The sequence below is a fragment of the Ascidia mentula genome, chromosome 4 (genome assembly GCF_947561715.1).
Source record: "Ascidia mentula chromosome 4, kaAscMent1.1, whole genome shotgun sequence".
In the NCBI taxonomy this organism is placed as follows: Eukaryota; Metazoa; Chordata; class Ascidiacea; order Phlebobranchia; family Ascidiidae; genus Ascidia; species Ascidia mentula.
The window spans coordinates 20,432,344-20,457,122 of NC_138569.1; the positions used below are offsets into that span (position 1 = coordinate 20,432,344).

A 24,779-nucleotide genomic window follows, 5' to 3' on the forward strand; every position below is an offset into this window, starting at 1 on the left:
GACTAAAATCATTGTTTGTATCTTTCACTTCCTTCAGTGGCAACCTCCGTGGATAATTGTACCGACTGCCTCCCTGGAAAATTCTGTTCGGGTCTCGAGGCGAGTGGAATAACGGGCAATTGCTCTCCTGGTTACTATTGCACTGGAGGAGCTTCCACCCCGACCCAAAACTCGGTTCCACCCGGTTACTTTGCCCCTGCCGGTTCATCGCATGCTCACATTTGTCCATGTGGTAAGTTACTTTTGAATCAATTTTTAAAAAACGTTCGAAGAACGATGCTGGGTATTTATTTATTCACGATGTTGCTTGGTTAAAAAAATTCCTATGAGGAAGTCGAACAGCCTGTGACACCAAATTGCACGACATCATAGACATTTCAACGATATTTCGTTAAATCAAAGGACGTGTTTTTTACATCATAAGATGCCTAATTCTACGACATATCAAAGAAAATCATGTATAAACAGCGTAATGATTCTTAACAGCGAAAAACATTGAAGCACGTGCTTTTGCATTCCAAAAGTCGTTGCAAATCTGAATAAACAGCACTATGATACTTCACAGCAAGATACGTTTCTCCACCTTTTGTTAACAGGAACATACGCACCTGGCAACAACTCTGAATCGTGCAAAGATTGCCCTGTGGGAAGTTACTGCCCTACAGATGGTTTGAGTGAAGCGTTACCCTGTCCTACCGGCAGCTACTGTCCCTTGAATTCATCCACACCTACTGCGTGCCCAGTGGTAATTAGGCAGATAAGCGTAATTTTCAGTTTTTATGTGAAGAAGAGTAATTTTTTCTTATTTGAAATTAAATCTCTTTTACTTTTTGCTTATATATCACTTAGTTCACTTAGGTAAGTTTCTTCGTGAACTGAGCAAGATAACTGAGTATACGAGCCTTCCAGATTTATATATAAGCAATGGAGCTACCAGATTTAATGTAATTTCCCCTTTAAATTTAGAAAAATAACACTTATTTGAATCAGTATCAGAAATCTTTTTGCACAAAGAAAATAATTACACACATGCAGGCACATAAAAATTCCCGCCCCATAAGAAAATACTTGTAAATGTGTGAACCGTAACTGATTGTATAACTGAAATGCTCTCATTCTAGGGTACTTACAACGACGAAACTGGTCAAGTTGATGCCACAGCTTGCAACTTATGTAACGAAGGATTTTACTGTGATGAGGTAGATTGGTTAACTTTACTGTTCTTACAGATCGCAGTTTTGAATCAATAGCTGGAAATACGTACAAACACCACGTTCAGCTGATGTCGTGTTGTGTAGCTTACTGGTTATCTTTTTGTCTATTTAAAAATAAAGCACAAGCACATTTTTTGCTCAAATCATTGTAAAGCACTATTTTCCAAAACAGTTTGTTGCCAATCGCATAAAGCATTGGAAATGATACGTAAATATCGTTAATACCTTGCATCAGCAAAGACCTACTTTAAACTAACCCGAGTGTATTGCAGCTTGGTCAAAATGCCTCGACAAAGGTGTGTGATGCGGGTTTCTGGTGTGGTCAGGGTTCCACAACTGGAACTCCAAACGGTTCCGAGCCCACAGGAGGACCGTGTCCTAAGGGGTTTTATTGCGATGCTGAATCGAGTCCGACTGGCCTGGCTTGTCCGGAAGGTTTGTACATAATTTGAATTCTTGTTTCAAGTTTTTTTAGAATTTGGGCCGCTTGGTGTACCTGCAATGTGAAATATGCGCATTCGAAAAAAAACCCGCTTAAGGGTTTGTTGGGACTAATTTTGAAATGGACTAAGCTGATGTTACAGGACCAAACTGACCGACGGTTTATCGCTTTCGCGTTTTTTTCGTGCATGCTATTGTGTTATGCTATTTATGATACTCGCCAAAGCTCCTGTTATGTGATAAAACTTATACGAAGAGACTCATGTGACTTATCATATAAAATACCATAATTTGTAACCTTAAAAATAGCTGTTTTCAATTATATTTGTTGTCCAATTTAACATTTGCGTATTTTCGGGCACACATTAACAACTGAATACATTAAATACGACCATATATGTACTTGTAATATGCTGATTGGAAATACCACTGAGAAAAGACAATTATTGAAACTCTGATCAGGCAACTGTTATCAACTTTCCATGTGTTGATGCTTGTTACACACTTTTAATGGCGATTTCCAAAGTTGTTCCATATTTAAACAGGTACCTACAATAATCAGACTGGAGCTGCCAGTATGGGTGACTGCACACCATGCGATCCTGGCAAAGTTTGCAGCACATTCCAACTCACGGAGCCAGACGGAGAATGCATGGAAGGTATTGTGTTTGTTTGAACAATTTTCGTGTTGGGCACAATTTTTTTATTACTATACAAATTTTCTTTTCAGAAAGCGATTTAATTTGGTTTGCACAATCGCATCGATCTATTGTTTGTTATTTTTATTCCCAGTTGTGTAGATCGATAAAAACATAGCGCTTTAAAAATTCATTTACACCAATTTTAACATCCATCATAACGCATAATCAAAATTTTTTTTAAAAAAAGCGACAATGTATATCACTTGTTGTCTTGAAATAAACGTTTTTTTGTTTTTTAGGTTTTTATTGCAGCGGCGGAACAAGTGTTAATCCACCAGTCGGTGTAAGCACGGGGGGTGAGTGTCCATCTGGAAACTTCTGCCCAACTGGTAGCGGGGCAGCTAAACCTTGCTTGCCTGGTTCTTTCCAACAAGCTGTGCAACAACCCTCTTGTGAAGTGTGTCCAGCTGGCTTTCAATGCAAAGGTAAACTTTTGGTTTGACATAGGCTTTTATTTTGTTAAATTTTACTATACTACACAGGCTGCACAGTCTTCTCAATCACTCAACACTGGCAGTAATCATAGACACAAACGTGTTTGCATAATAATATATCAAGCAGTTTAGAAATTCTTATTTGTGCTTTCAACATGTTAAACATTTTTACTTGTTGCATTGTAAGTACAACACATTACAACACATGTAAGTACATTGTTTGCTTTACACAGGAGGAAATAACAGGGAAAGTTGTCCAAAAGGTTTCTATTGCCCTGAAGGAACAGGTGTGAGTCCCCCTCATTGTCCATATGGAACTTACGGCGATATCTTGGCAATGGAAAACAGTACTGACTGTAAAAATTGCGATAAAGGTGAGTTTTTTATTTGTTATTTCACTGGAGATTTTGTGATTCCGTCCTTCTTTGCTATAATCTGTAACATTGAATACTGACATACTCTTATTTTAAGACGTCTGGGCAAAAATCTATACCATAATCAGTTTAAAATGATGTAGTTTTTCTTGCAACACATTTACATAGAACTAACCTATAACTGACGTCACAACACTGTGTTTTGTGGGGAAAAAGCCCAAATAAATATTAGTTCAGATCTTACTGTCATCAAAACCCCTGTTATAGGTTACTACTGCGCTGACTTCAACCTGACAGCTCCATACCAACTGTGCGATGCTGGATATTATTGCCGGTAAGTTGTACGCACACTGGTATACGTGCCGGATACCATGAAATTGTATTGTAAAAATGTCCCATTATTTTCTTATTCGTTGGAGTTGTCGGTTAATATAAAGACCATTACCAAATTACAGTATCAGTTTTGTTTCTAAACAACGCAGTACGTGGTACACACAAAAGATGTTCTTCTTCGATTTTCTAAGTTCTACTTGATGAGCTTTTAGTAGGTGTGTTTTTACCTCCCTTTTCTTACAGACACTGAAGACACGAAAGTCAATAGATTGTAACCCAGACAACATGTTTTCCCATAATGCTTTACTTCATTTGTTGACTTTTTGTTTTGATTATAAGTTTCAGACGTTTCTGTAACATATTTCTTTTTTAATGTTTAAGATACGGGGTAGACGTCAAAGACCCTGGGACTTCCCCACATACAGGCGACGGAGGGATCTGTCCCCCTGGATCTTTCTGTCCTCAACAAACTGGCGAACCCCAACCGTGCCCGATTGGAACTTATAACGAGCAGGTTTGCGCATGTTCAACCATTTTATTTAGGATATTAATGAAATGTTTTTTGTAATATCATAAATTGTGTTTACTGCAAGGAACTGAAGATGCCCTTGAGGCGAAAAATATTTCTGATTAAAAGCCAGGCTGATCCTGTAATAAAAAGCTATTGCTTTTTTTAGTATTATTACCAAAGTTACAATCACCGCTAGGCCTGCATCTGCAGTTTTGGGTAGATCCCAATATTTCAATTTTTAAAACCGTTCAATGTTTATTTTTTTTTCTGCACCAATAAACGTTGCCAAGATAAGCGGCGTTTCTGTTCAACAGTACATGTCAAAATACTTGCTATTATAAACTAGAAAAAGACTTTCATTTGCATATTCTGTGATTTACCTTCATCTGCACAGTTGGGACTTGAATCAGAAGGTGCCTGCCAAGATTGCCCTCCTGGTAAATACTGTGAGACGAGCAATCTTACGTCACCAACTGCAGATTGCACAGCTGGGTGGTTTTGCAGTGGACGAGCAAACACCTCCACACCTTCAGGTAAAATAACTGGGTAAATGCATAAACGAATTAGTTGGGGTAATTTTAGGAAACTCTGTGCTCCAAACTGTTACGTATTCGACTACACTCTATTCCAGACGTAATTTACGCAAATGTGTAAAAGTATTTGGAATTTATATTCATTGTACATAATACTGACACAGTTACTGAGTATCGTACTGTCCCGTTTGTAGTTATAAGTTTCTTTGTGCTAATATACATATTTTTTCACAGCATCATTAATACATGGTATTCAAAACGAATGTTACGTTTCTTCCTATTTTAACAGACAGTTTGTGTCCCGTTGGAAAATTCTGTCCGACGGGTACAACCGCTCCGCTCGACTGCACATCCGGTTACTATAGCGACGAGCAAGGTCTGGCGACCTGCAAACCGTGTCAGGCGGGATTTTATTGTCCGAACGCAACCCAAGATCCGACCGGCTTCCCTTGTGTTGCTGGATATTACTGTCCTGAAGGTATGCTAGATGATACGTTGCAGTCCATTTCAAACGAACAAACAAACCTGATCCATAGGATTCTATAAGTTTGGTTTGTGGACTGCATGTTTGAAATGGAAAACGTTTGGTGTTTTTATAAGGAGGTTTGGTGTAAACTTTGCAATAATACTCTCCATATTGCCATTTTTTTTAAATATTTACCATAATCCTATATATTTGATTTATTGTGGAACCAACAAAATCCGTTGAGTTATTCCGCAGGATTTATCTGGTAATTATTTTTATATTTTTAGGCACTGCCGACTACCTGGACTACCCTTGTCCTGCTGGAACATACGGCGTCGTCCCTCAAGCTATCAATGCATCGCAATGCAGGGAATGCGACCCCGGGAAATACTGCGATGGAAATGGAACCGCTGGGGTGTCGGGAGATTGTGATGAAGGCCAGTAAAAAAGTCGATTGCCCTCTGTTTTGATGAATTCCGAAAACTCTGCAATAAACGATTGACTTTTCTGTGCACAGCATAAAAATAAAACCTTCTATTAAATTTCTTCCCTATTACTCAATGTCAAGAAAAAAAGGTTACAAAATTATATAGGGTCAATCATGTCGTTACAAGTTGTTGGGGAAACTCTGACCTTCACGTTTATTTGCAGGTTTCTACTGCTTGGGTGGTTCCCCAACACCGCGACCGAGCAGTTATTCCAATTTCACCGAGTTCGATTGTTTGTGTCCCGCAAATGCCACTGGGGGGGAATGCCCGATAGGTTATTTTTGTCCAAGAGGCACAGGAACTCCCGATGAGTGCACGGGAGGATTTTACTGCAACAGAACTGGTAAGCAACACTGATCCTCAGGGTTGAAGCAAAACAAATCTTGTCGAGACGATTGAGTTTTGCAGAAAAAAAAACAGCCATTGTGTACGTGAATGTGTTAAATAAGTTGGCATTGCTGCTTCCAGTAACTTAACAAGTTAAACACTTCCACCAAACAGTATTTTTGTTTATCAAGTTTTATCACGTTTTACCTTGCTTTAACTGATCAAAAAACAATCGTGTATAGCATTTAACAATATGTTTATCTTCTAATAATTTTGTCGTTCAGGTCTGTCTGCTCCAACCGGTCAATGCGACCCAGGGTTTTATTGTTCTAAAGCCACAAAACCCGATCCCACGGATGGAGTTACAGGAAACGTTTGTCCACGTGGCAGATACTGCGGTAACTTGTGCTTATTTACTGAAAATGATTACAAATATTTATTTATGACAAACCGCATTTTTTAAAATCACCAGGTCATAAAAATAAGTTAATAAACGAAACGGGAACGAGAAAGTCCCGTATTTTATGCAAAGTGGCGGAGATATTGTCAGATTCCTTAATTAACGAATATTTACTTGCAGAGGCTGGATCAAGCAGCGGAACACTCTGTCTAAGTGGATCGTACAATGACGGGACTGGAGGAAAACAACCATCCGACTGCATGTCCTGTCCTGCAGGATATTTCTGTCCTGATTCAGGGCAACACAATTACACCAACTCGTGTCCTGAAGGTTGAGACCACGTTAAATTTACACATGAACTTGTTTATTTTGAAATACCGACCCTCTAAAAATGTCCAAATCGTCTTAAAATCCTAGCAGTTTATTTCAGGGTCATGATGGTGATAGCTATGCGAAAGTAAACCTCAATTGGTTAAAAAGTGTCAAAAATTTGCACATATTTGACTCGTTTATATTTGCAGTTTTTCTTTCCATTACCTAACATTGTTTTTATTTCAGGGTATTACTGTTATGCCGGTCAATCGGCAGGTAATGATCTGCCTTGCCAGCCCGGTTACATGTGTCCTGAGGGTTCACCGAATATGACCTTGTGTGAATCAGGTTTCTACCAAGATCAGGCACAGAAGTCCACTTGCAAGACTTGTCCAGCAGGTAACTTCAAAATCACAGTTTAAAAACAACCTCAAAATAACGGCAATATTCTTTTCATACTGAAGTGAAAAGTTAGTTAATAGTCAAATTTACGTAAATCTCACCTTCGTTAGTTATCCGCAAAATTCGAATATGACTGGCAAGCGATCAGTTTTGTCTGATAAAATGACATCGCCCGTTTTAGTTTGAAAAATTAAAGCAATCACAGCCTAATGCTCAACCATTGGCACAACTTAACCCCCCCCAATTTTTTTTCTAAACTAATTATAACAAACAAAGGGTTTGTGCGACTAGCGATAAAATTTTGCTTTTCGTGGCAAAAACGAACATTTTCCTGTATACCGACTTGGTGAAAAAGACTGACATAAGTGTGTTTACTTTTCTTTTCCAGGATATTATTGCAATCAAGCCGACGGACCAATCACTGACGGGCTGACATACGAATGTCCGCTCGGAAGTTATTGCCCCGATGGGACGAAGTCTTCGGACCAGTTTAAGTGTATGGAGGGTACGTACGGCAGCAGGACGGGATTAAACAGCCAGGCTGAATGTGACAGTTGTCCACAAGGTCGATATTGTCCTGTTCAGGGAATCGGAAGCGACACCAGTAAGTAAAACTTGTCTTGGTTTCTACAATTTGATTTGAATTTACTCAATCTGATGTTGAAGAATTCTGGGAATCATTTCCTAGTATATTCCCATCAGTTATTCAGTAAAACACGATACAGTTTAGTGAAACATGAAACTTTGCCGTTTTTTTGCTCTCTAAGCATTTATGAAATGTAATTTTCATTTCATTCCATTGATAATGGAATCACGCACTTCTGCCAATCGTTAAGAGGTGGCACAGGTGTAACATTTGTTACAATTTAAATACGTTTTCCTTTAGGACTATATTTCACAGGTTTGCTTATAACTTCGAGAATATTTTGGCTGGTCCACAATTAACAGTGTCGGTTCATTGTTATTTATTATCTGACAAAATTTCGGTTTAAAATCGCTGATCCAAATTTTGTATTGTGTTTTTAGTTGACAACTACCCGTGTGCGGCGGGTTCACTCTGTGTGTCCGGTGCCACCATATCGAATCCAACAGATGGTGTGACTGGCGATGCGTGTCCAAGGGGAAAGTATTGTCTTGAAGGTAAAATTAAGCCTGGTACTATGATCAACGATGATATGGATAAAAATTAATTATTCTTGTGTATTGGAGTGGATTTTAGGAAACATCTAGAGGGGCATTCCTTTTGTCATATTATTTTTCATTTGAAACATCAACTTTGAATGTAGTTTCTTGGAAATTTTCGTGGAGCTTTTCGGACATTGGTCATTAACAAGTTCTGTGTTTTAAAGGAACCACCACGGGTACGGATTGTCCTGTCGGAACTTTCAACAACGAGACAGGGGTGGCTTCAGAGTCGAATTGTTCCGACTGCACCCCAGGTTTCTACTGTCAGGCACCGGGAATTAAAGAACCGACCGCTCCTTGCGATCCAAGGTACCTATTGGTTGCGATTAAATTGTAAACAACATGCTTGCTCATAACTTTGGTTTAAATTTGTCCTGTGAGATTATAATCTTGGTATTTACGCCATTAAAATGTCTTCTGGTATTTGCATTGCTTGTTAAAATTACCTGATTTGTCCTCAGCAAAATAGTTCAGTTCCTCCTAAACTGTGCAGATAAATCAGCCCACGTTTTTAGTATCTTCGCATTTAACTCTTTCATAAAGAAGAACTTATTTACCACCAGCTGAACACATTTATCTGCTTGCTTCAGATACTATTGTTTGGGAAAAAACACTGAGCCGTCATCGACATTATACAACTGCACGGTTGGAAGTCACTGTCCTGAAGGATCGCCCGCCCCTGTTCCCTGCTCGAACGGAACATACTCAACAGATATACTGCAATCTGAGTGTCTCGTGTGCCCGGCAGGATCCTTCTGTGTGGATGGAATAAATCCAGAGCCATGCACGAAAGGTAAATGGAATTGTTTTGAAACGAAGGTTTGGGCTGAAATGTTGACTTAGCAGTATTTCCATTTTTTCGTTCATGTGTTGACAAGGAATTAGTATCGATATTTAACTGAAATATATTTTGTAGTTCCACCAATATTTAAATTAAGTTGTTTATTTGTTCAATTCCGTTTCGTTCGTTGCCTTGAATGAACTTTTACATTGATGAGATATAAGTAAATTAAACAGAGTTTTCTAAATCATGCCAACACTTAATTCACAAAACATTTTTTGAAAGAAACAGGGAATAAACGTGAACGACAACCGAACGATAAATTCCCATCTTTTTCCTTTTTTTAAAGGTTATTTCTGTCCTCCGGGTACAGGGTACGACTTGGGTCAATGCCCCCCAGGTACATATGGCGCTTCTCAAAGTCTTGAAGCTGAAAGTGATTGTGCAGCTTGCGACCCTGGCAAGTTTTGTGATCAGTTCCATGCTACAACTTACAGCGGAGATTGCAACGCAACTTTCTTCTGTAAGAACGGCAGCTCTTCAGCGACACCCGATGGAACTGATGGTATGTTTTGAGTATCATAAAATAAGTACGTCAAATTTTTCCAGAAAAATATATGAGCATTAAACTTTTCTAATTGTTTAAAAAACAAAATCAAATATAGCACATACTGCTTGTATAACGTCAATGTATACCAGGTGTAAATGAAAATTGCGTTTTTTCGCTTTAAAACGAAACATTTATGTGTTTAAGTATAAATAAAATTGTACGTTGTGGAAATGCACAAACGACATGCATAACATCAATGTACTTCGAAACCAGGTGTAAATGGAAAGTGCTCCCCTGGTTTTTACTGCCCTGCTGCAACACCAGCTGAAATTCCATGCGGCCCTGGAACTTACCGAAGTTTACCAGGAGGTGGAACACAGGTAACTGGGGCCATGACATAAGCTAAAGCCAAGCCTTTGTAAGCTTAGCTATCAGTTAGTTTTAAAAATACATACATTTGAACTAAAAAAAAACAGTGTGTTTATTACATTGACAATACTCTTTTACACATAAATGATTTCAATAACAACCTTACACCGCAGTTGTCTTTTATAAAAACCGATGCACCGAATTTAAACTCAAACAAAATATTCACACAGGGCGACTGCCAGTCTTGTCCCGCTGGCCAATATTGTGTTGGGGGCGAAGCGTCACCTAGCGGTAACTGTTCCGGTGGATATTTTTGTACAAGCGGGGCTACCAGCGACAAACCGACCACTGGTCCCACGGGAGGCCCATGCCCTACCGGTTTCCAGTGCCCAGAAGGTGCCGCAGAACCACATCAGTGTGAGGCTGGAACTTACAACAATTTAACAAAACAACAGGCGTGCTTTGAATGCCAGGCCGGGTGAGGCAACATTCTGCGGTGTATTCATGAATGCAAAATATTGCGAAAATTAAGTTGGTCTCTGACACTTTATTCTTATAGTTCAGTAAATTTCAGAGCAAGGGTTGCAATGCTCCAATTAGTTTACACCTCAGAACTATTATATCCTTATCCAATAAAATGTAACTAACTATCTGAATTTTCCGCTCAGTTGTAGAGAAAAAACAACTGTGGTTTTGCCCCAAAACATTATCGGATTCCGCAACCATAGAACCACTTTTTTTGTTTTTGTGCAGATATTATTGTCCAGAAAATTCGACGAGCTACACAGACAACGAGTGTCCCCAGGGTTACTTCTGTCCCAATGGTACCAAGAACATGTACGACAACCCCTGCCCCCCTGGGACCTACGGGGGCTCCCTGGGGTTGCAGAGTCTCAGAGATTGTTCGCCTTGTGATCCAGGTAGCTAAAGTCTCCACAGTAATATTGGTATTTGTTTTTATATAACTGTCTTTCTTTTTTAGGGTTTATATAATGTGGATAAACACTTGCAATTCTCCACAATGTACAACTGCTGCATAACATTTTGGACTTCGTTATTTTTATTCATTCTTAACGTTTTGTACACACAATGCTGTTCGTGTGTTATAACAGAGTGACCCTACTTGAGCATTACTTTGTGCATATGTTACTACTGATGGTCATCTCATCGTCTGCAGTTGTGGTTTAGACCCACATATTCAGTACTAGACGTCATCTTTTCAATGTTTTATCTGTGCAGGCCACTATTGCAACGAATCCGGTCTCCTCGGACCGGCTGGAACTTGTGATGCGGGATGGTATTGCACAACGTGCGCGTTCACCTCTCAACCATCTGACTCTTTACTGCCACCATGTGGGTGACAACTTGTCATGTGGTTACGTATCGTAATAATCTGGTTCTAAACGTTTTTGTGTTACACTTACAGTTAACGACACGTCATGCTTATGTCCCGTACGCGATGACGTCAACTCTACAGGAGGGCGGTGCCAGCGTGGATATTTCTGCCCGGGGGGTTCGGTTGGACCAACACTTTGCACGTCGGGTAATAAGTTATAACTCACTTATCCTTACCTTCGGTGTGAAAGTAGCGTTTGTGTGTGCAACCATTCTTGCACCAGTTTATTTGTTGTTGTTTCTATGGTAATTTAACTGAAACGTGATAAGACGTCAAGCAGCCTGACCTGAAATTAGTTGCGTCGTGCAGGAAATCCATCGTCTTTTGTATGCTTTGGCTTAACCCATAAGTGCAAAATGATTTTTGGAAACATCATTCGAATTAAATAGGACATCACAAAAGCCCGTGGGACGCGTGTAATCGTTACACTCATGCACCATAGAAATAATAAGAAGTTTAATACTCACCATCTGCAGGTTACTATTGTGAAACCGATGGGTTGGAAGCGACGCCAACCGGAAAATGCCAGGCAGGATTTTACTGCAGCAACGGATCCATCTCGAAAACACCAAGTGATGGTGTATGCCCGTAAGTTGGTCCCATTACATGTCTGACTACTTTGACATCCTCACCAATGGTTTTGGGAAGGATTTGTGTACATTGAAGGAATTACTACTCGGATTCTTTAGAACACTTTGTACACTCCCTGATGTACTGTCGCCATTAACTCACATTTTCTTTGTTTTGTAGAGCTGGATTTTACTGCCCGGAAGGTATTGGCGAACCAATACCGTGCGAACCTGGAACATTCAGTAACCATACGCAGAACAAAGCGCAGTCGGAATGTTCAATCTGCACTGCAGGTATAACATAAACAATTGCCTTGTAATTGTGTTTAAATTACATTTGAACGGGGTTTAAATCCTTCACTGTACAACCCTTATGTCTGCAACAAGATTTTCGTTACAGTTATAGCTGAACTGAGCTATAGCTTAAACTTGCGCTACTGTCTATTATTGATTGGTTTACCTTTTTTGTTTTCTGCAATATATGCCCAATACGTTTGGATATACAAAGAATGTGATGTATTGGTGACCCCGACGATTTAACTCTGCCCCAGGTTACTACTGTGTTGGCGGAGAAGGGGATCGTTCGGGACTTTGCAGCGAGAATTATTTTTGCCCGGAAGGTCAGAATGTGAGCTCACCAATCGACTACGTGTGTCCAGCTGGTAACCGGTGTCCAGCGGGAAGTCCGGCCCCTGAACCTTGTAAAAGTGGAACGTATCAGAACTCAGATGGACAGGTTTGGATTCTTAACGCTTTGACGCTTTTAACCCTAAAAAAATAATAAAATATGAATCGTGTTACCTTTACTATTTTAAGTTCAGGTCTGATTTCAATATTTTTTCTCCACAGAGCAATTGCAAAATATGCGATGCCGGCTACTATTGCGAGGCGATCAATACCACGGGAGTTGTAATAGGTTGGTCTGCTAATTTAGAACGATTTTTTTTTCAAAGACGAAAAATATTTTTTTTAAAACGAAAATGTCCGCACCACGGCGTGCTCATACTGTTGTTAACGTTGTCATGGTTGAAAAAATGCTTCGGCAAGAACTTATGTCAGCATCAGTTTAACTTAAGCCAACTTATGCCATTATCAGTTTAATATTTAATTAAGTTTTCAAAAAACTCTTTCGACCTTCATCAAGGAATCATCGCACTTTCAACTTCTTTTCAGGTGTGTCCGTTCCACTTGAATGCCCAATCGGCCACTACTGCCCCGCACAAACCACTTATGACAAACAACACCCATGTCCCCCCGGAACCTACAACGCTCAAACTAAACGTTCCGACGTGTCACAATGCACCTATTGTGACAACGGAACATATTGCGACGACTGGGGACTTTTTGAACCAGCGGGTGATTGCGCTGCCGGTTTTTATTGCGTCAACGGTTCGGCCTCAAGGACACCTGATCTAGGATCGAACTACGGTCCATGTCCCAATGGAAGTTATTGCTTGGAAGGTGATCCGGTGATTCATCCCTGCCCATCCGGAACATACAACAGTAATGAACGTAAGTCCCAGCCACTTTACTTAAAAGTAACACTAATATATTGCGATATTTGCAATACGAAACATTTTCCACAAATTTTTGTTTTACTTTTGGAAACTTTCGTGCAAGTTGAAGTCATAAATTACGACTTGCTTTCTGTCACATTAAACTTAAATCCCTAAACTGAACTGTTTGCTGCTTGTCACCAGGTGGAAATTCAAGCGATGCCTGTCTACCCTGTACGGCTGGTGAATATTGCGAAACGCCTGGACTTTCTGCTACAACTGGAGATTGTGAAGCTGGTTACTATTGCCCTGAGGGTTCCTCACGCCGGACAGGTCGGAGTAATATCCGTTTGGGAACATCCTAAATAACACTGATCTAAGTTGAATTGATTGTGTTTTACTTGCATTTAAGATCAGCCCTATATAGATACAATAGATAATAATGCATCTGACTGGCAGCTGTAAAGGCTGTGTATGTCCATTTTTTAACAAAATATCTACGTTTATTTTAAATGCACACATAAGTGTAGCAGGCATACTTGAGAATACTCCGGAACCCTAGTCGAACGCCATTTTTTCTAATTCAGCTTATAGTTGCCCAATTGGTTATCACTGCCCCGCCCGTTCCGCTGATCCTCTGCCTTGTGCCGACGGAAGTTACACGACTGCTGTGCGTCAGTCAACCTGTACATTGTGCTCTGCTGGAAGCTTTTGCAATGGAACCGCAATAGAGGTGAGTTTGAGGTCCGAATGTGTATATGCAATGTGCTTTACCAAAAAACTCAAAATTTGGTTTCTTATAAAACTTCATTAATGTTAACTTAAACTATTTTGACGTAAATTGTCGTAAACAACTGGGACTAAACAATGACCCCCCCCAAAAAAGTGTATTATTCACTGTCCTAATATTTATTGAAAAGCGCTATGTTTGTAAAAGCTTGAATTCACATTACACTTCATTCCCATTAAAAAGGCTGTGTAACTCACAAACATGTTGTTAGGATTGTCCAATGGGTTTCTTCTGTCCTGCGGGACAAACGGTGCCCAGTCCATGTCCAGCAGGCACTTACAACAACAAGATAGGTGCAGTTGAATTGGGTGATTGCAAACCTTGTGATCCTGGCTACTACTGCCCCAACATCAGTGCTAGCTCATATGAAGGTAAACTATTATGCTGGTGACACAACACAGAGTTGTATTTGGCCCAACTGCCCAACTATACTTTGTAATGTTTTTTGATAAATATATGTAACAACATTTACCCGTTTTTTTATTTGCCATGGCGATTTTATTAAATTAGTAAAACTAACACGTTAAATTCAAAATATATATGTGTAATAGAGCCATAATATTCATTTGGAGCTACAGACAGTAGCGCACACTGTTTCAACCCATAAAGTCTTATCAGTTCAGCTGTTGACTGTAGCACTGCTGGAATAGCTTTTATATACAATTGTTCATTCTTAGGACAATGTTATGCTGGTTTCTACTGCCGCAATGCTTCAGAAGTCCCTAACCCGGCTGCCGGTGCATTTGGAGATGCCGGACCTTGTCCACCGGGATTTTACTGTCCTGCAGGTTAGTTGGATATTCTACATTTACAGTAAAGCTCATGTAAAGCAAATAGAATACATTTTTCCACAAATGTAGTCAAAACAGTTGGAGATCATGATCATATGGATAGAGTTTCCGGAATCGTTTAATAGTGTAATGTATAACATGATAAGAGTAGAAATCACAAATAGGAGGGTTTAATAGATTCTGACTTTCTGCGACAGTAGAAACTCCAGGAGTGATGGACGATCAGGATTAGTGTGTTCTTTTATTTTACAATCGTACAGAAATGTTTATTTCGTCATAATGGCATTGTCAGTTTCAGATTTAAAAAAGGATAAAAAAAAACAAAAGCAAAGGCCAACGTTAATCCGAGGTACTGATGTTTTTGTGTAAAGGAACTGGTGAACCGAACACGTGTGACCCCGGAACATTCAATCCTTCACCACAAGCGTTCAGTGTCGACAACTGCACCCAATGTACTCCCGGTTCGTACTGTAACGGAAGTGGTTTGGATGCTCCAACCGGACCCTGTAGTGAACGTTATTACTGCGCTGGAGGTTCAGCCGAAGCAGCCCCAGCAAGTGTAAGTGTTTGTAATGCGTATAAAACGGTTTACTGGTTTATTGAATAGATGTTTAGAGGTCAAAAACAAGAAATAGTTTGTTATCAGTCACTAAAACTTAAAAAGTCTTAAAAAAATTTGAATCGTGTTACCTTTAACATATAACGCCGAAACCCCCAAACACATTTTGATTATTTATTTTTCGTCTCCTGGCAGTGACGTCAATTAATATGTTTAGACCACATTAACCGGGGGACCTTGTCCACTTGGTTCTTATTGCCCAATCAACAGCAGTTTACCTATTCCATGCGAGGGAGGTACTTTCGCTTCAACCATCGCCACAGCTGTGTGTGACTTGTGTCCAGCCGGAACGTACTGTCCGATTGGTTCCAATAATACAACTGTGTGTCCTTACGGTCATTACTGCCCTATAATGTCTCCGGGACCGCTTGCATGCAACAATGGAACGTATAATAATCAAACCGGTAAGTTCAACATGGTTATTGCGTGGTCATACAATATCGGCATGATGAGATTTATTGCGAACAAAACCAATAATTCCAGAAATATGGGTCTAGAACTGGTTACATTCACATGACTTCAGTGATACTCGTATAAGATACTTTTTCCTAATGTGTTAAGGAGGTGAAAGTGAAAACGATTGCAAGTTTTGTCCACCCGGATATTTCTGCCCAAACAGAGCTATGGAAAATCCTGAAGGAGAGTGCGCCGAAGGATGGTAAGATGACGTCATTGACCAATTATTTCCTTTCATTTTTTGGAAACATAACCAGTTCCTCCTTTATTTAACTTGTTTTTATCCATTATGACACAGTGGTGATTTAGGCCCCGTTGGAACTTCTCATCACTTATTTTGTTATTTATTTTTTTTTCACCACACCGGGATTTGAACCCAGGACATTCTGGGCACGAATCCCGATCAGGTTTTTGACCAATGCTGCCAATCACCCGCCCTTTATTTATTCCAGGTATTGTCGACTTGGCTCGTGGATGGAGCGTCCTGTAGTGGCCGGATTTAACGATTCTTCGAGTTGCGCCTGTCCGCTAGATGGCGACATCGGTGGCATGTGCCAACCTGGAGAATTCTGTCCCAAAGGATCCTCTCAACCTACTCCATGCACACAAGGTATGTGGTGTACGTAGAAAACCCGATTGGCACAGTTTATATTGATGATAATTGCCTGAAAAGTGCAATCAATGCCATTTGAATAAAGTCCATGTTCATCATTTGAATAAAACAGTAAAACTTTAATTTTGTCTAAGAAACTTTCCAATATTAACTAAATTCTCTTGATTAGGCACTCTTTTGTAAAAGACTGACTTTTTTATCACAAAAAGTACATTAGCTTTCGCGAGTTCCCCTCGCTTCATCAGGTGTAAATCTATTTCCAATATTAGTTACATTAGCAAGTTTTTTAATAATATCAACAAACTTTTAAATATGTCAGGCCCTGTATCTATTATTGCTATTCAATCCAGATGGTTTATTCGTGTTGCAGGATATTACTGTGGCGCCCCTGAGCTGCCCGCTGTGTCAGGGGGTTGTGAACAGGGTTATTATTGTTCCGGGGGAAGCACGACGTCATCTCCCGTAGGCCAAACATTCGGCGACATCTGTCCAAGTGGACATTATTGTCCGTTCAATTCTTCCTACCCTCTGCCCTGCCCTGAAGGTGCGGTTTTGTTTATCCGGTATATTAGGGTTACGGAAATATACTGCAATTAATAAAACTTTATTAAACTTGGCAATAGTAAAAATGTCAGTAAACTTTTTCCATGAGACAATACCGTAGATAAGTGTGTCGAGTCGTTACTTACGACTGTGGTTCAATTTCGAGGGTTTAAAATTTGTTGCCACATTCAATACATTGATTTAAGTTTGTTTGTCTCTTCCCAAGCTTTTTTTTATTCGGTCGTTGCAGGAACCTTTTCTGGGGCCACCAAAAATCCAAACGTGGATTATTGTGAAAGTTGCACGGCCGGGTTTTATTGTCCAGGGAGCAACAACTCGTTTCCTCCATTTGAATGCGAGGTAAGACCTATACCGATGTTACTTAGTCAAAATGTAGAAAAACCATCACAGCAGCAGTACCACAGTACAATACATCATTTATATTCCGAGTAAATTGAGGTGAAAACTCAAAAAGTTTTAGTGTGGGCAACTGTATCCAACTTATAGCGGTTTAGATTCAGTTGCGGTGATAATTGTTTGTGTTTCTTTTCTGAGGTTTTCTGGAAACTTTTGGCCGCTACATTTGCGAACGAAACAAACTTTTTTTTTTCATTGACAACTGTATGTGGATATGGTCTTCGGATCGTTGCACTAAAAGTTTCGTATAAAGTGATTCTAGGACTAACCTAGGTATTGCAAAATCGCCCCAGACGCTTAACTCGCAATCATTTGCGCTTAAAGCTTTCTTTGTGCAAAGCAACAACAACAAAAATACAATCACAACAAATTAAAACACAATACAAAATTTTAGGCCGGCTGCTTCTGTGTGAATGGATCCAAAGTTTCGTGTCCCGAAAATTGTCCGGATGGTGCGAGATGTCCCCTGGGGAGTCCCCAACCTGATCCATGTCCTTCAGGATTTTATCAACCCAATGGAAAACAGAGCGTGTGCCTGCTTTGCCCAGAAGGTAACTCAATTGCGGGACAATCGTTTCACCTTACTCAAAAATTTTACCGAATCGTAAAGAAGCAATAGACCCAGTAATAATCAGTGAGTCGCAGACCGTGTCACTGTTACGTATGTTATGTTATTTGCAAACTAGAAAACAACCTGCTTTACGTAAACAGTTTGTTATTGGGTATTTAGTAAAAGAGCGGTGGCACTATTTCAATCAAAGTTTTATTATTCTGACACCAATTTTGAAGCATGTTATTACCTTACGTACATGTCAGTGCTAACCAGCTTTGAAATACACAGGAAAGTACTGCGACTCGCTGGAAGCGATAGCTGACGGGTTGCTTGGAGTAGTAACGCCTCAACCTTGTCCTGCCGGTTTCTTTTGCCTCAACGGAACAAGGTAAGCTGAGTTTTAACTGACAGCTGTAGCTTTGTAAGCATATAGGAATCAACTCAAACTAAAATGGGTATAAACTGATTAAACATGGGTTTATCTATTATTCTAATACATGCGCATCAAAGTGTTAGAAAATGCTAAATAACATGTTTATTATGAAAAGCAAAAATTGCATAAAAGCAGTCTGGACGCCATTGACCTTTGAAGGCGCAAAACCAGGAATGTAAAAGGTTAAACCTTACAGACCCAAGACGAAAGCTTATTAAGATCGCGAGGGTTTGGCTAAAGGGAATCCTGCACGTGATCTTAATGATGTACGAAATCTAAAAGCTTATTTGTTTCTCTCAGATACAAAACAGAATACCCCTGTAACGAAGGAACGTACAGAGACACACCTGGAGGGTCAAGACCGGAAGATTGCGTCAACTGTGACCCAGGTTTCAATCAAGTTTCTTACCAGCTTACATGGCTGTCATCAGATTATAATTTTGCGTTTTAATGAGTCATATTCAGGAACTCGTATTTTTGGAAACATCTGTAATATGACATCTTGGATGTGATTTACTTGTTAAACTCGTGAGATTTAAAATATAATCTGATCGAAGTTTGTTGCTTCTTATAGGATCTTACTGCGACAAAACGAACCAGACTTCACCGACAGGATTATGTTTTGCTGGTTATTATTGCCCGGGAGAATCCAAGAACGCGACGGAAATAGAATGTCCACCAAGTAAGAAATAATGCTCACAATATGTGGTTTTGTTCAGCGTGTTTTTTCATGTTTTTAGCATTTTCAAATATACCTATGACATTAAATGGTTAGGCTTCAAATTTATTTTCCAACAAAAGTCGACCCATAAGGTTTGACACTCGTATAAAAGTGTCTTAAAATATATTTCTTTGATGAAATACGCAAGAAAAGAGATGTTGTAAAAGATAAATGCATGTTACAGTTAAGCATTGCTTAACTATAACTATTTGCACAAAGGATCTTACTGTCCCTCCAACTCATCACAACCTACACCCTGTCCTAAAGGGACTTACAACCCACTATATAAACTGAGAAGTGTGGATGAATGTGAGGATTGCGACCCTGGGCAGTATTGCGCCTCTGATGGCTTGGACGCACCAACTGGACCATGTTTTGGAGGTATATTATGATATGATGTTGAAGGTTGAACAAGTCATCAAAGTGCTTAGTGTGGGATTGTCACACTGCTCAAATACATCTTAAAATATTGTTTGAGTTTTTTAATCTACTCTCTTGTAAACTGTTTTTTAGAATAATATTTTTGCACAGGATGGCGTTAATAAAAAATAAAGGAACTTACCAAAATAGATAGCTGTTTCACTAAGCAGAGCAGGCCAAATTTTGTGGTCTTTATAACATTGTTTCTACGTTACGTCTTTCTATAGGTTTTTACTGCACGGGGAAATCTTACATGGGGAATCCCCTTGGCGAAAGTTTCGGCGACCAATGTCCACCGGGTAGTTATTGTCCCACTAACACCAGCATCCCAATAGAATGCCAGGCCGGTAAGAGTGTGGTTGGTTTTGTGATTTTGCACGAACCTTTTTTTTCTTATTGCTTTCCGGCGCGTTTTTGCGAGCGATATGCTCTGGAGTAGAAAGTACAATATATGAAGATGTTTCTAATTTACAGGAACTTATAATCCTGAATATCAGAAGTCTTCCCCCTCTGATTGTCTTCCGTGTGATCCTGGGTCGTTTTGCAACGGAACCGGTCTTCCAAATGTTTCGGGTATGTTGTTTGGTTATGAATTCTTATCGGATGTTAACTATTCCTATCAACATGGATTGGACTCGTTAAACATTGATCTGCCTTCTTCTATAAAGTTTCGCTGTGTTGGTCAATTGCAGTTAAAATAACCGTATCTTTGAGGGACAAAGATAAGTTACTTTTCGGTTTTGGTTTGTGCATATTCTCACTTCTAATCTTACATTGCTGCAAACCAAATGGTCAACAGACAAAAAGAGCAAGAAATATCGTGTTGCAAACGTGAATGCAACAAACGCCGCTTGTTACTCTTATTACTAAACACCTACACGATATTTAATATAAACTGCTTTGATCACTGTATTTACATGTATCAGGCGACTGCTGGGAGCGGTATTATTGCGATGGAAACGCGAGCACACCAACCCAACACGATTGTCCACCAGGTCATTTCTGCCCGCCTGCCTCGTCCTCTCCTTTCCCTTGTGTTAACGGAACATACTCAAACACCAGCAACGCGGACGTGTGCAGGTCCTGTCCAATAGGATTTTACTGCGTTGATTCGCAAATCGAACCCCAGCCCTGTCCGATGGGAAATTATTGTCCGGCTTCGACCGGTTGGAATTGGCGGCCTTGCCCTACTGGTGAGTTTTGCTTATATTTTATGATTTTTGTGACGTTGACTTATGGAATGTCGTTGAGTGTCTGCTTATAACTGATTATAAATGATTAATTTTATCACGTCTTTTGAAAAGCAAAAGTTTGTTTTGTAACAAATGTTCAAAGTGCTTGACATTATACAACAATTTACATTACAACAATTACTCAGCAAAAAAACTACTGTTTTTCAGGCACATTCAATCCTGCATTTGGAAAAAGCACCGAAAGTGAATGTACCCAGTGTACGGCTGGATCGTACTGCGAGACGCCTGGACAATCCAATGTTACTGGATCTTGCACTGGTGGATACAACTGCATAATCGGTGTGGACGTTCCCAATCCCGACAATAGCAAAAATAAGGTCAGTTAACGTCACAACTTGGTTACAGCAATACGTCGTTTAGAAGGAGAATGTATATGGTGGTTAAGGCTGTGGAATATGTGATATTTGTGTGCAAATCTGTGGTAAATTTAAAGGGCAAAATACAAGTTAACATCTTTTTATACATAACCCTCCCCATTATTGCAACAAAATCCAACTCCTAGACTTGCCAGGTGTGCAAAAACTTTTCAAAGTACTAAATATATATTTATTGGCAGGGTTCTGGTGAGGAGTGTCAACAAGGTTACCAATGTCCATTTGGATTAGCCGAACCTTGTCCTCTCGGCACTTACGCCAACACAACACAAACCAAACTATGTCACGACTGCCCAGCAGGTTGGTATTTTACTCATGCTTGTCTCCTATAACTTTGTTTAAAACCAAGTATGCTCATTCAAATGGTAAATGGGTTTATTAGTAGAAATGTATTATAAAAGAAGACTCTTTTTGCGGTAGCACTTTTTAAGCTACCTCTGCAAGTTATTCAGATACCAATTTGACATCAGGAGACCTGCCTAATGAATTCTAATCTTTAATAAACCACTCTGCAAAACAAAAAAAACACAGATTGTTAGTTAAAACTGTATAAACAACATCTATCTTATGTAAGTTAATTATTTCACTCAAACTTCTCTTTGCTTGACTTCCAGGTTTTTACTGTCCTGGGAATACAATCGATCCTGTTCCCTGCATAGCTGGTCACTATTGCCCGACTGGAACCCAAGCAGAAAAACAATTTGCTTGTCCACCAGGAACATTCAACAATCAAACCGGTACACATATAAATGTCTGTATATATCCTAAGTCAGATCTTCACGTGTACAAAGTGTCGTTTTACGACATATATGGAGATGTTACAACATTTTGTGTTGAAACTTAAATTTGAGTCGTCAAATTGCGTTGCGTAACGGGTGACGTCATACTGAGCGATAAAATGGCAAATTCTAATACTCAAAAGTGTACATTACACGTAAACGTTGCCTTTAACGTTACGATGATTATGGTATTGTAAAGCAATTTTATATATTTATGTAAGAACTTAATAAACTCAAGCAAGCTTAACTGACAAAAAAAACTACTAAGTAACAAATTGTTTTGGTAAAAAAAATACTTATGCGCATCAATTCATCATGCTTATTCATTGTTCCAGAGCAAGGAAGTTTAAGTAGTTGTCTACCTTGCACTGCTGGTAAATACTGCGAGGGAGACGGTAATTCCGAACCTACAGCATTTTGTGACCCTGGTTTTTATTGCTCTGGTGGAGCTGATTCGGCAAGACCTGTTACGTATGGAACTGATGTATCTGGCAGGTAAGCCCAACCAAACACACAAATCAACACAAAGATCTTTCATTGAATATATACGCTACGTGGGCGCTTGAAGTTTTTTTAAACTTAATTTTTCGAAAATGTGGTCCAATTTGGGAATTACCAACACTACTAGTTTGAAACAAAAGTCAAAAAATTTGTGGCCTAATATAAGATATACCAATGCCGACAAAAATAAAACTACAACGGTTTATTTTGTCTTTTCAGCAACACAACATGTGCCTCACCATCAGAGTGCCTGTGCCCTAATCTCAGTTCTACCACAGGAGGGTTGTGCATGCCTGGTAAGCAAATATAAATAAATAAAAAATGTATATTTGCTTGAAATAGGAAATCCACTTTATGATTTTATTGTGTGTGTTTAGGTTATTACTGCCGAGAAGGATCCGCCCAGCCCATACCTTGCGACCAGGGAACTTATTGTCCAACATTTGAACTATCACAACCCCGAGGAAACTGTTCAGCCGGTTACTACTGTGACTATGGAAGGTAGGTATCCATGTTCTACATGCGTTAAAATTAATCCGGCGTCACTGTGCAGAAGCACTAAAGTTTATTGTATGTCCAATGTCTTTAGTATTGCAGATGTGTTAGACGAGTTCTGTACTTTAACTTTTTCTATTTAACAGCACGAGTCAACAGGAGACTGACTGCATAAGTGGACATTATTGTGAAGCGGGCGCTGTGGTTCCTATGGGATGTCCTCCCGGGTTTTACATAAATACAACCAACAATAAGCAGCTATCAGACTGTCTGCCCTGTATTGCTGGATCGTTTTGTCCAGGTAGGTTGCCAACCAATGCTGTTTCAGAAGAAATTTTCGTGTTTATGTGGTTTCAACTTGTCTCTTTAACTTCAATAGCTTTCGACAGTTTGTTGTTTATTCCTTAAAAACGAATCCGTTTCACAGACACATCAGGTATAAAAGTGTTACTGTATTTCAACTTTTGTATATCGTTAAAATAAAACAAATATTGTCGAAACTCCGTTTGTTATTTCGCCTGGTGTTCAACATGATTTCAAGATTCTTTGCCTCAAACACCATGGCAACACTAAATTACGTGAAATAATTTATTATTTGGCAATTTTCGCCACAGCTTTGGTCGGCCGGACACTCAATACCCATAATCGACTTATTTTAAACCCTTGATCCCTTCATTTTAAATCATGCACTACAGGATTTGGAAACAGTTACCCGATAGGCGATTGTCTGGCCGGATACTACTGCCCAGAAGGAAGTGAACGGGAAGATGAGATGATTTGTGACGTCAACCATTATTGCGTCACCGGATCTAAGAACCAAACAGTGTGTGAGGCTGGAACTTATCAACCTAACAGGGGAAGGGCGAGCTGTGAGAATTGTGAGGCGGGAAAACTATGCGATCCAAGTGATGGTGAGTTCGACTCTGTGTTAAACTTGTTTTTTGGTAGTTTGGGTTGGCGAGGCGTTCAACTGGCTTGTACAAAAAGTAATATTAATCGTTTTGGCCAATATTCCAGTAGAATTTTTGCTCTCAGAATTCTGGGTAATTCAGTGAATAGTGGTTGTAAGTCGTTTTTGTATCGTAATTAAATCGCGACGCCATTCAAGCTTGATTAATGACATGCAAAACGGAGATTAGTATTATTGCTAAACTACACAGGTATAACAGATAAATAATTGTCAGAGTTTCAATAGCTTAACCGTGCGTTGTTTGTTTTGGAAAAACAAACAGGAAATTAAAACTTAAGTAATTGCTTGTGAACTGTTTTGGACAGACTGAATGTTAAAAAAACTTTATTTGCACGAGCTTTGGCAAGATGCTGCAATGATTGGTCAGTCTATCCAAAAAGTGCACCAGCAATTGCTAAAGGTTATAGACCTGAGAATGATACGGCGTATTAAAGAAAAATAAAAATACCTTTTTCTTGACCTTTCTCTCTTTCACATAAAGGTAACATAGCACCTGAGGATTGTCCACTTGGTTATTTCTGCCCGAGTGGAACCAAAACCGCCCAACCGTGTCCAGCTGGAAAGTACGGACCGTCTCCAGGCTTGACCAGCGAATCGAGCTGTGCCTCGTGTCCACGTGGTAAATAGATTGGTTTATTCTAAAAACTACACCATTGACCAAGTGTTATTTACGTGCATCATACAGCATAACTTGAAGTAATTTTCTACGTTCACCCTCTGTACAACCACACGGCTTTGGTCATCTCTTTTGAATATTCTCAGCGTATCT

The 24,779-nt window shown here is 39.6% G+C and overlaps 1 protein-coding gene across 1 annotated transcript in view; it reads left to right on the forward strand.

Annotated features, from left to right (window-relative positions):
• The window catches only part of LOC145898815 (uncharacterized), a 64,450-nt gene that overhangs the window by 18,398 nt on the left and 21,273 nt on the right, over positions 1-24,779 (forward strand). The window contains exons 41-98 of the mRNA XM_082987443.1: positions 38-232; positions 597-745; positions 1,122-1,199; positions 1,487-1,649; positions 2,201-2,314; positions 2,596-2,781; positions 3,024-3,164; positions 3,432-3,498; positions 3,879-4,011; positions 4,403-4,541; positions 4,831-5,019; positions 5,295-5,444; positions 5,659-5,838; positions 6,107-6,220; positions 6,403-6,552; positions 6,781-6,933; positions 7,325-7,540; positions 7,963-8,076; positions 8,286-8,430; positions 8,712-8,914; positions 9,252-9,467; positions 9,726-9,832; positions 10,052-10,299; positions 10,575-10,741; positions 11,061-11,174; positions 11,248-11,364; positions 11,694-11,805; positions 11,968-12,080; positions 12,338-12,522; positions 12,636-12,702; positions 12,960-13,298; positions 13,487-13,615; positions 13,870-14,015; positions 14,284-14,443; positions 14,750-14,860; positions 15,235-15,422; positions 15,640-15,886; positions 16,044-16,140; positions 16,391-16,548; positions 16,922-17,095; positions 17,345-17,454; positions 17,906-18,062; positions 18,353-18,452; positions 18,798-18,886; positions 19,072-19,179; positions 19,438-19,599; positions 19,866-19,985; positions 20,113-20,211; positions 20,565-20,831; positions 21,039-21,208; positions 21,448-21,565; positions 21,880-22,002; positions 22,380-22,539; positions 22,765-22,841; positions 22,923-23,046; positions 23,187-23,341; positions 23,736-23,951; positions 24,492-24,629. Of these exons, the coding sequence (XP_082843569.1) occupies positions 38-232; positions 597-745; positions 1,122-1,199; positions 1,487-1,649; positions 2,201-2,314; positions 2,596-2,781; positions 3,024-3,164; positions 3,432-3,498; positions 3,879-4,011; positions 4,403-4,541; positions 4,831-5,019; positions 5,295-5,444; positions 5,659-5,838; positions 6,107-6,220; positions 6,403-6,552; positions 6,781-6,933; positions 7,325-7,540; positions 7,963-8,076; positions 8,286-8,430; positions 8,712-8,914; positions 9,252-9,467; positions 9,726-9,832; positions 10,052-10,299; positions 10,575-10,741; positions 11,061-11,174; positions 11,248-11,364; positions 11,694-11,805; positions 11,968-12,080; positions 12,338-12,522; positions 12,636-12,702; positions 12,960-13,298; positions 13,487-13,615; positions 13,870-14,015; positions 14,284-14,443; positions 14,750-14,860; positions 15,235-15,422; positions 15,640-15,886; positions 16,044-16,140; positions 16,391-16,548; positions 16,922-17,095; positions 17,345-17,454; positions 17,906-18,062; positions 18,353-18,452; positions 18,798-18,886; positions 19,072-19,179; positions 19,438-19,599; positions 19,866-19,985; positions 20,113-20,211; positions 20,565-20,831; positions 21,039-21,208; positions 21,448-21,565; positions 21,880-22,002; positions 22,380-22,539; positions 22,765-22,841; positions 22,923-23,046; positions 23,187-23,341; positions 23,736-23,951; positions 24,492-24,629 (8,667 nt within the window). The remainder of the gene's footprint in view (positions 1-37; positions 233-596; positions 746-1,121; positions 1,200-1,486; positions 1,650-2,200; positions 2,315-2,595; positions 2,782-3,023; positions 3,165-3,431; positions 3,499-3,878; positions 4,012-4,402; positions 4,542-4,830; positions 5,020-5,294; positions 5,445-5,658; positions 5,839-6,106; positions 6,221-6,402; positions 6,553-6,780; positions 6,934-7,324; positions 7,541-7,962; positions 8,077-8,285; positions 8,431-8,711; positions 8,915-9,251; positions 9,468-9,725; positions 9,833-10,051; positions 10,300-10,574; positions 10,742-11,060; positions 11,175-11,247; positions 11,365-11,693; positions 11,806-11,967; positions 12,081-12,337; positions 12,523-12,635; positions 12,703-12,959; positions 13,299-13,486; positions 13,616-13,869; positions 14,016-14,283; positions 14,444-14,749; positions 14,861-15,234; positions 15,423-15,639; positions 15,887-16,043; positions 16,141-16,390; positions 16,549-16,921; positions 17,096-17,344; positions 17,455-17,905; positions 18,063-18,352; positions 18,453-18,797; positions 18,887-19,071; positions 19,180-19,437; positions 19,600-19,865; positions 19,986-20,112; positions 20,212-20,564; positions 20,832-21,038; positions 21,209-21,447; positions 21,566-21,879; positions 22,003-22,379; positions 22,540-22,764; positions 22,842-22,922; positions 23,047-23,186; positions 23,342-23,735; positions 23,952-24,491; positions 24,630-24,779) is intronic.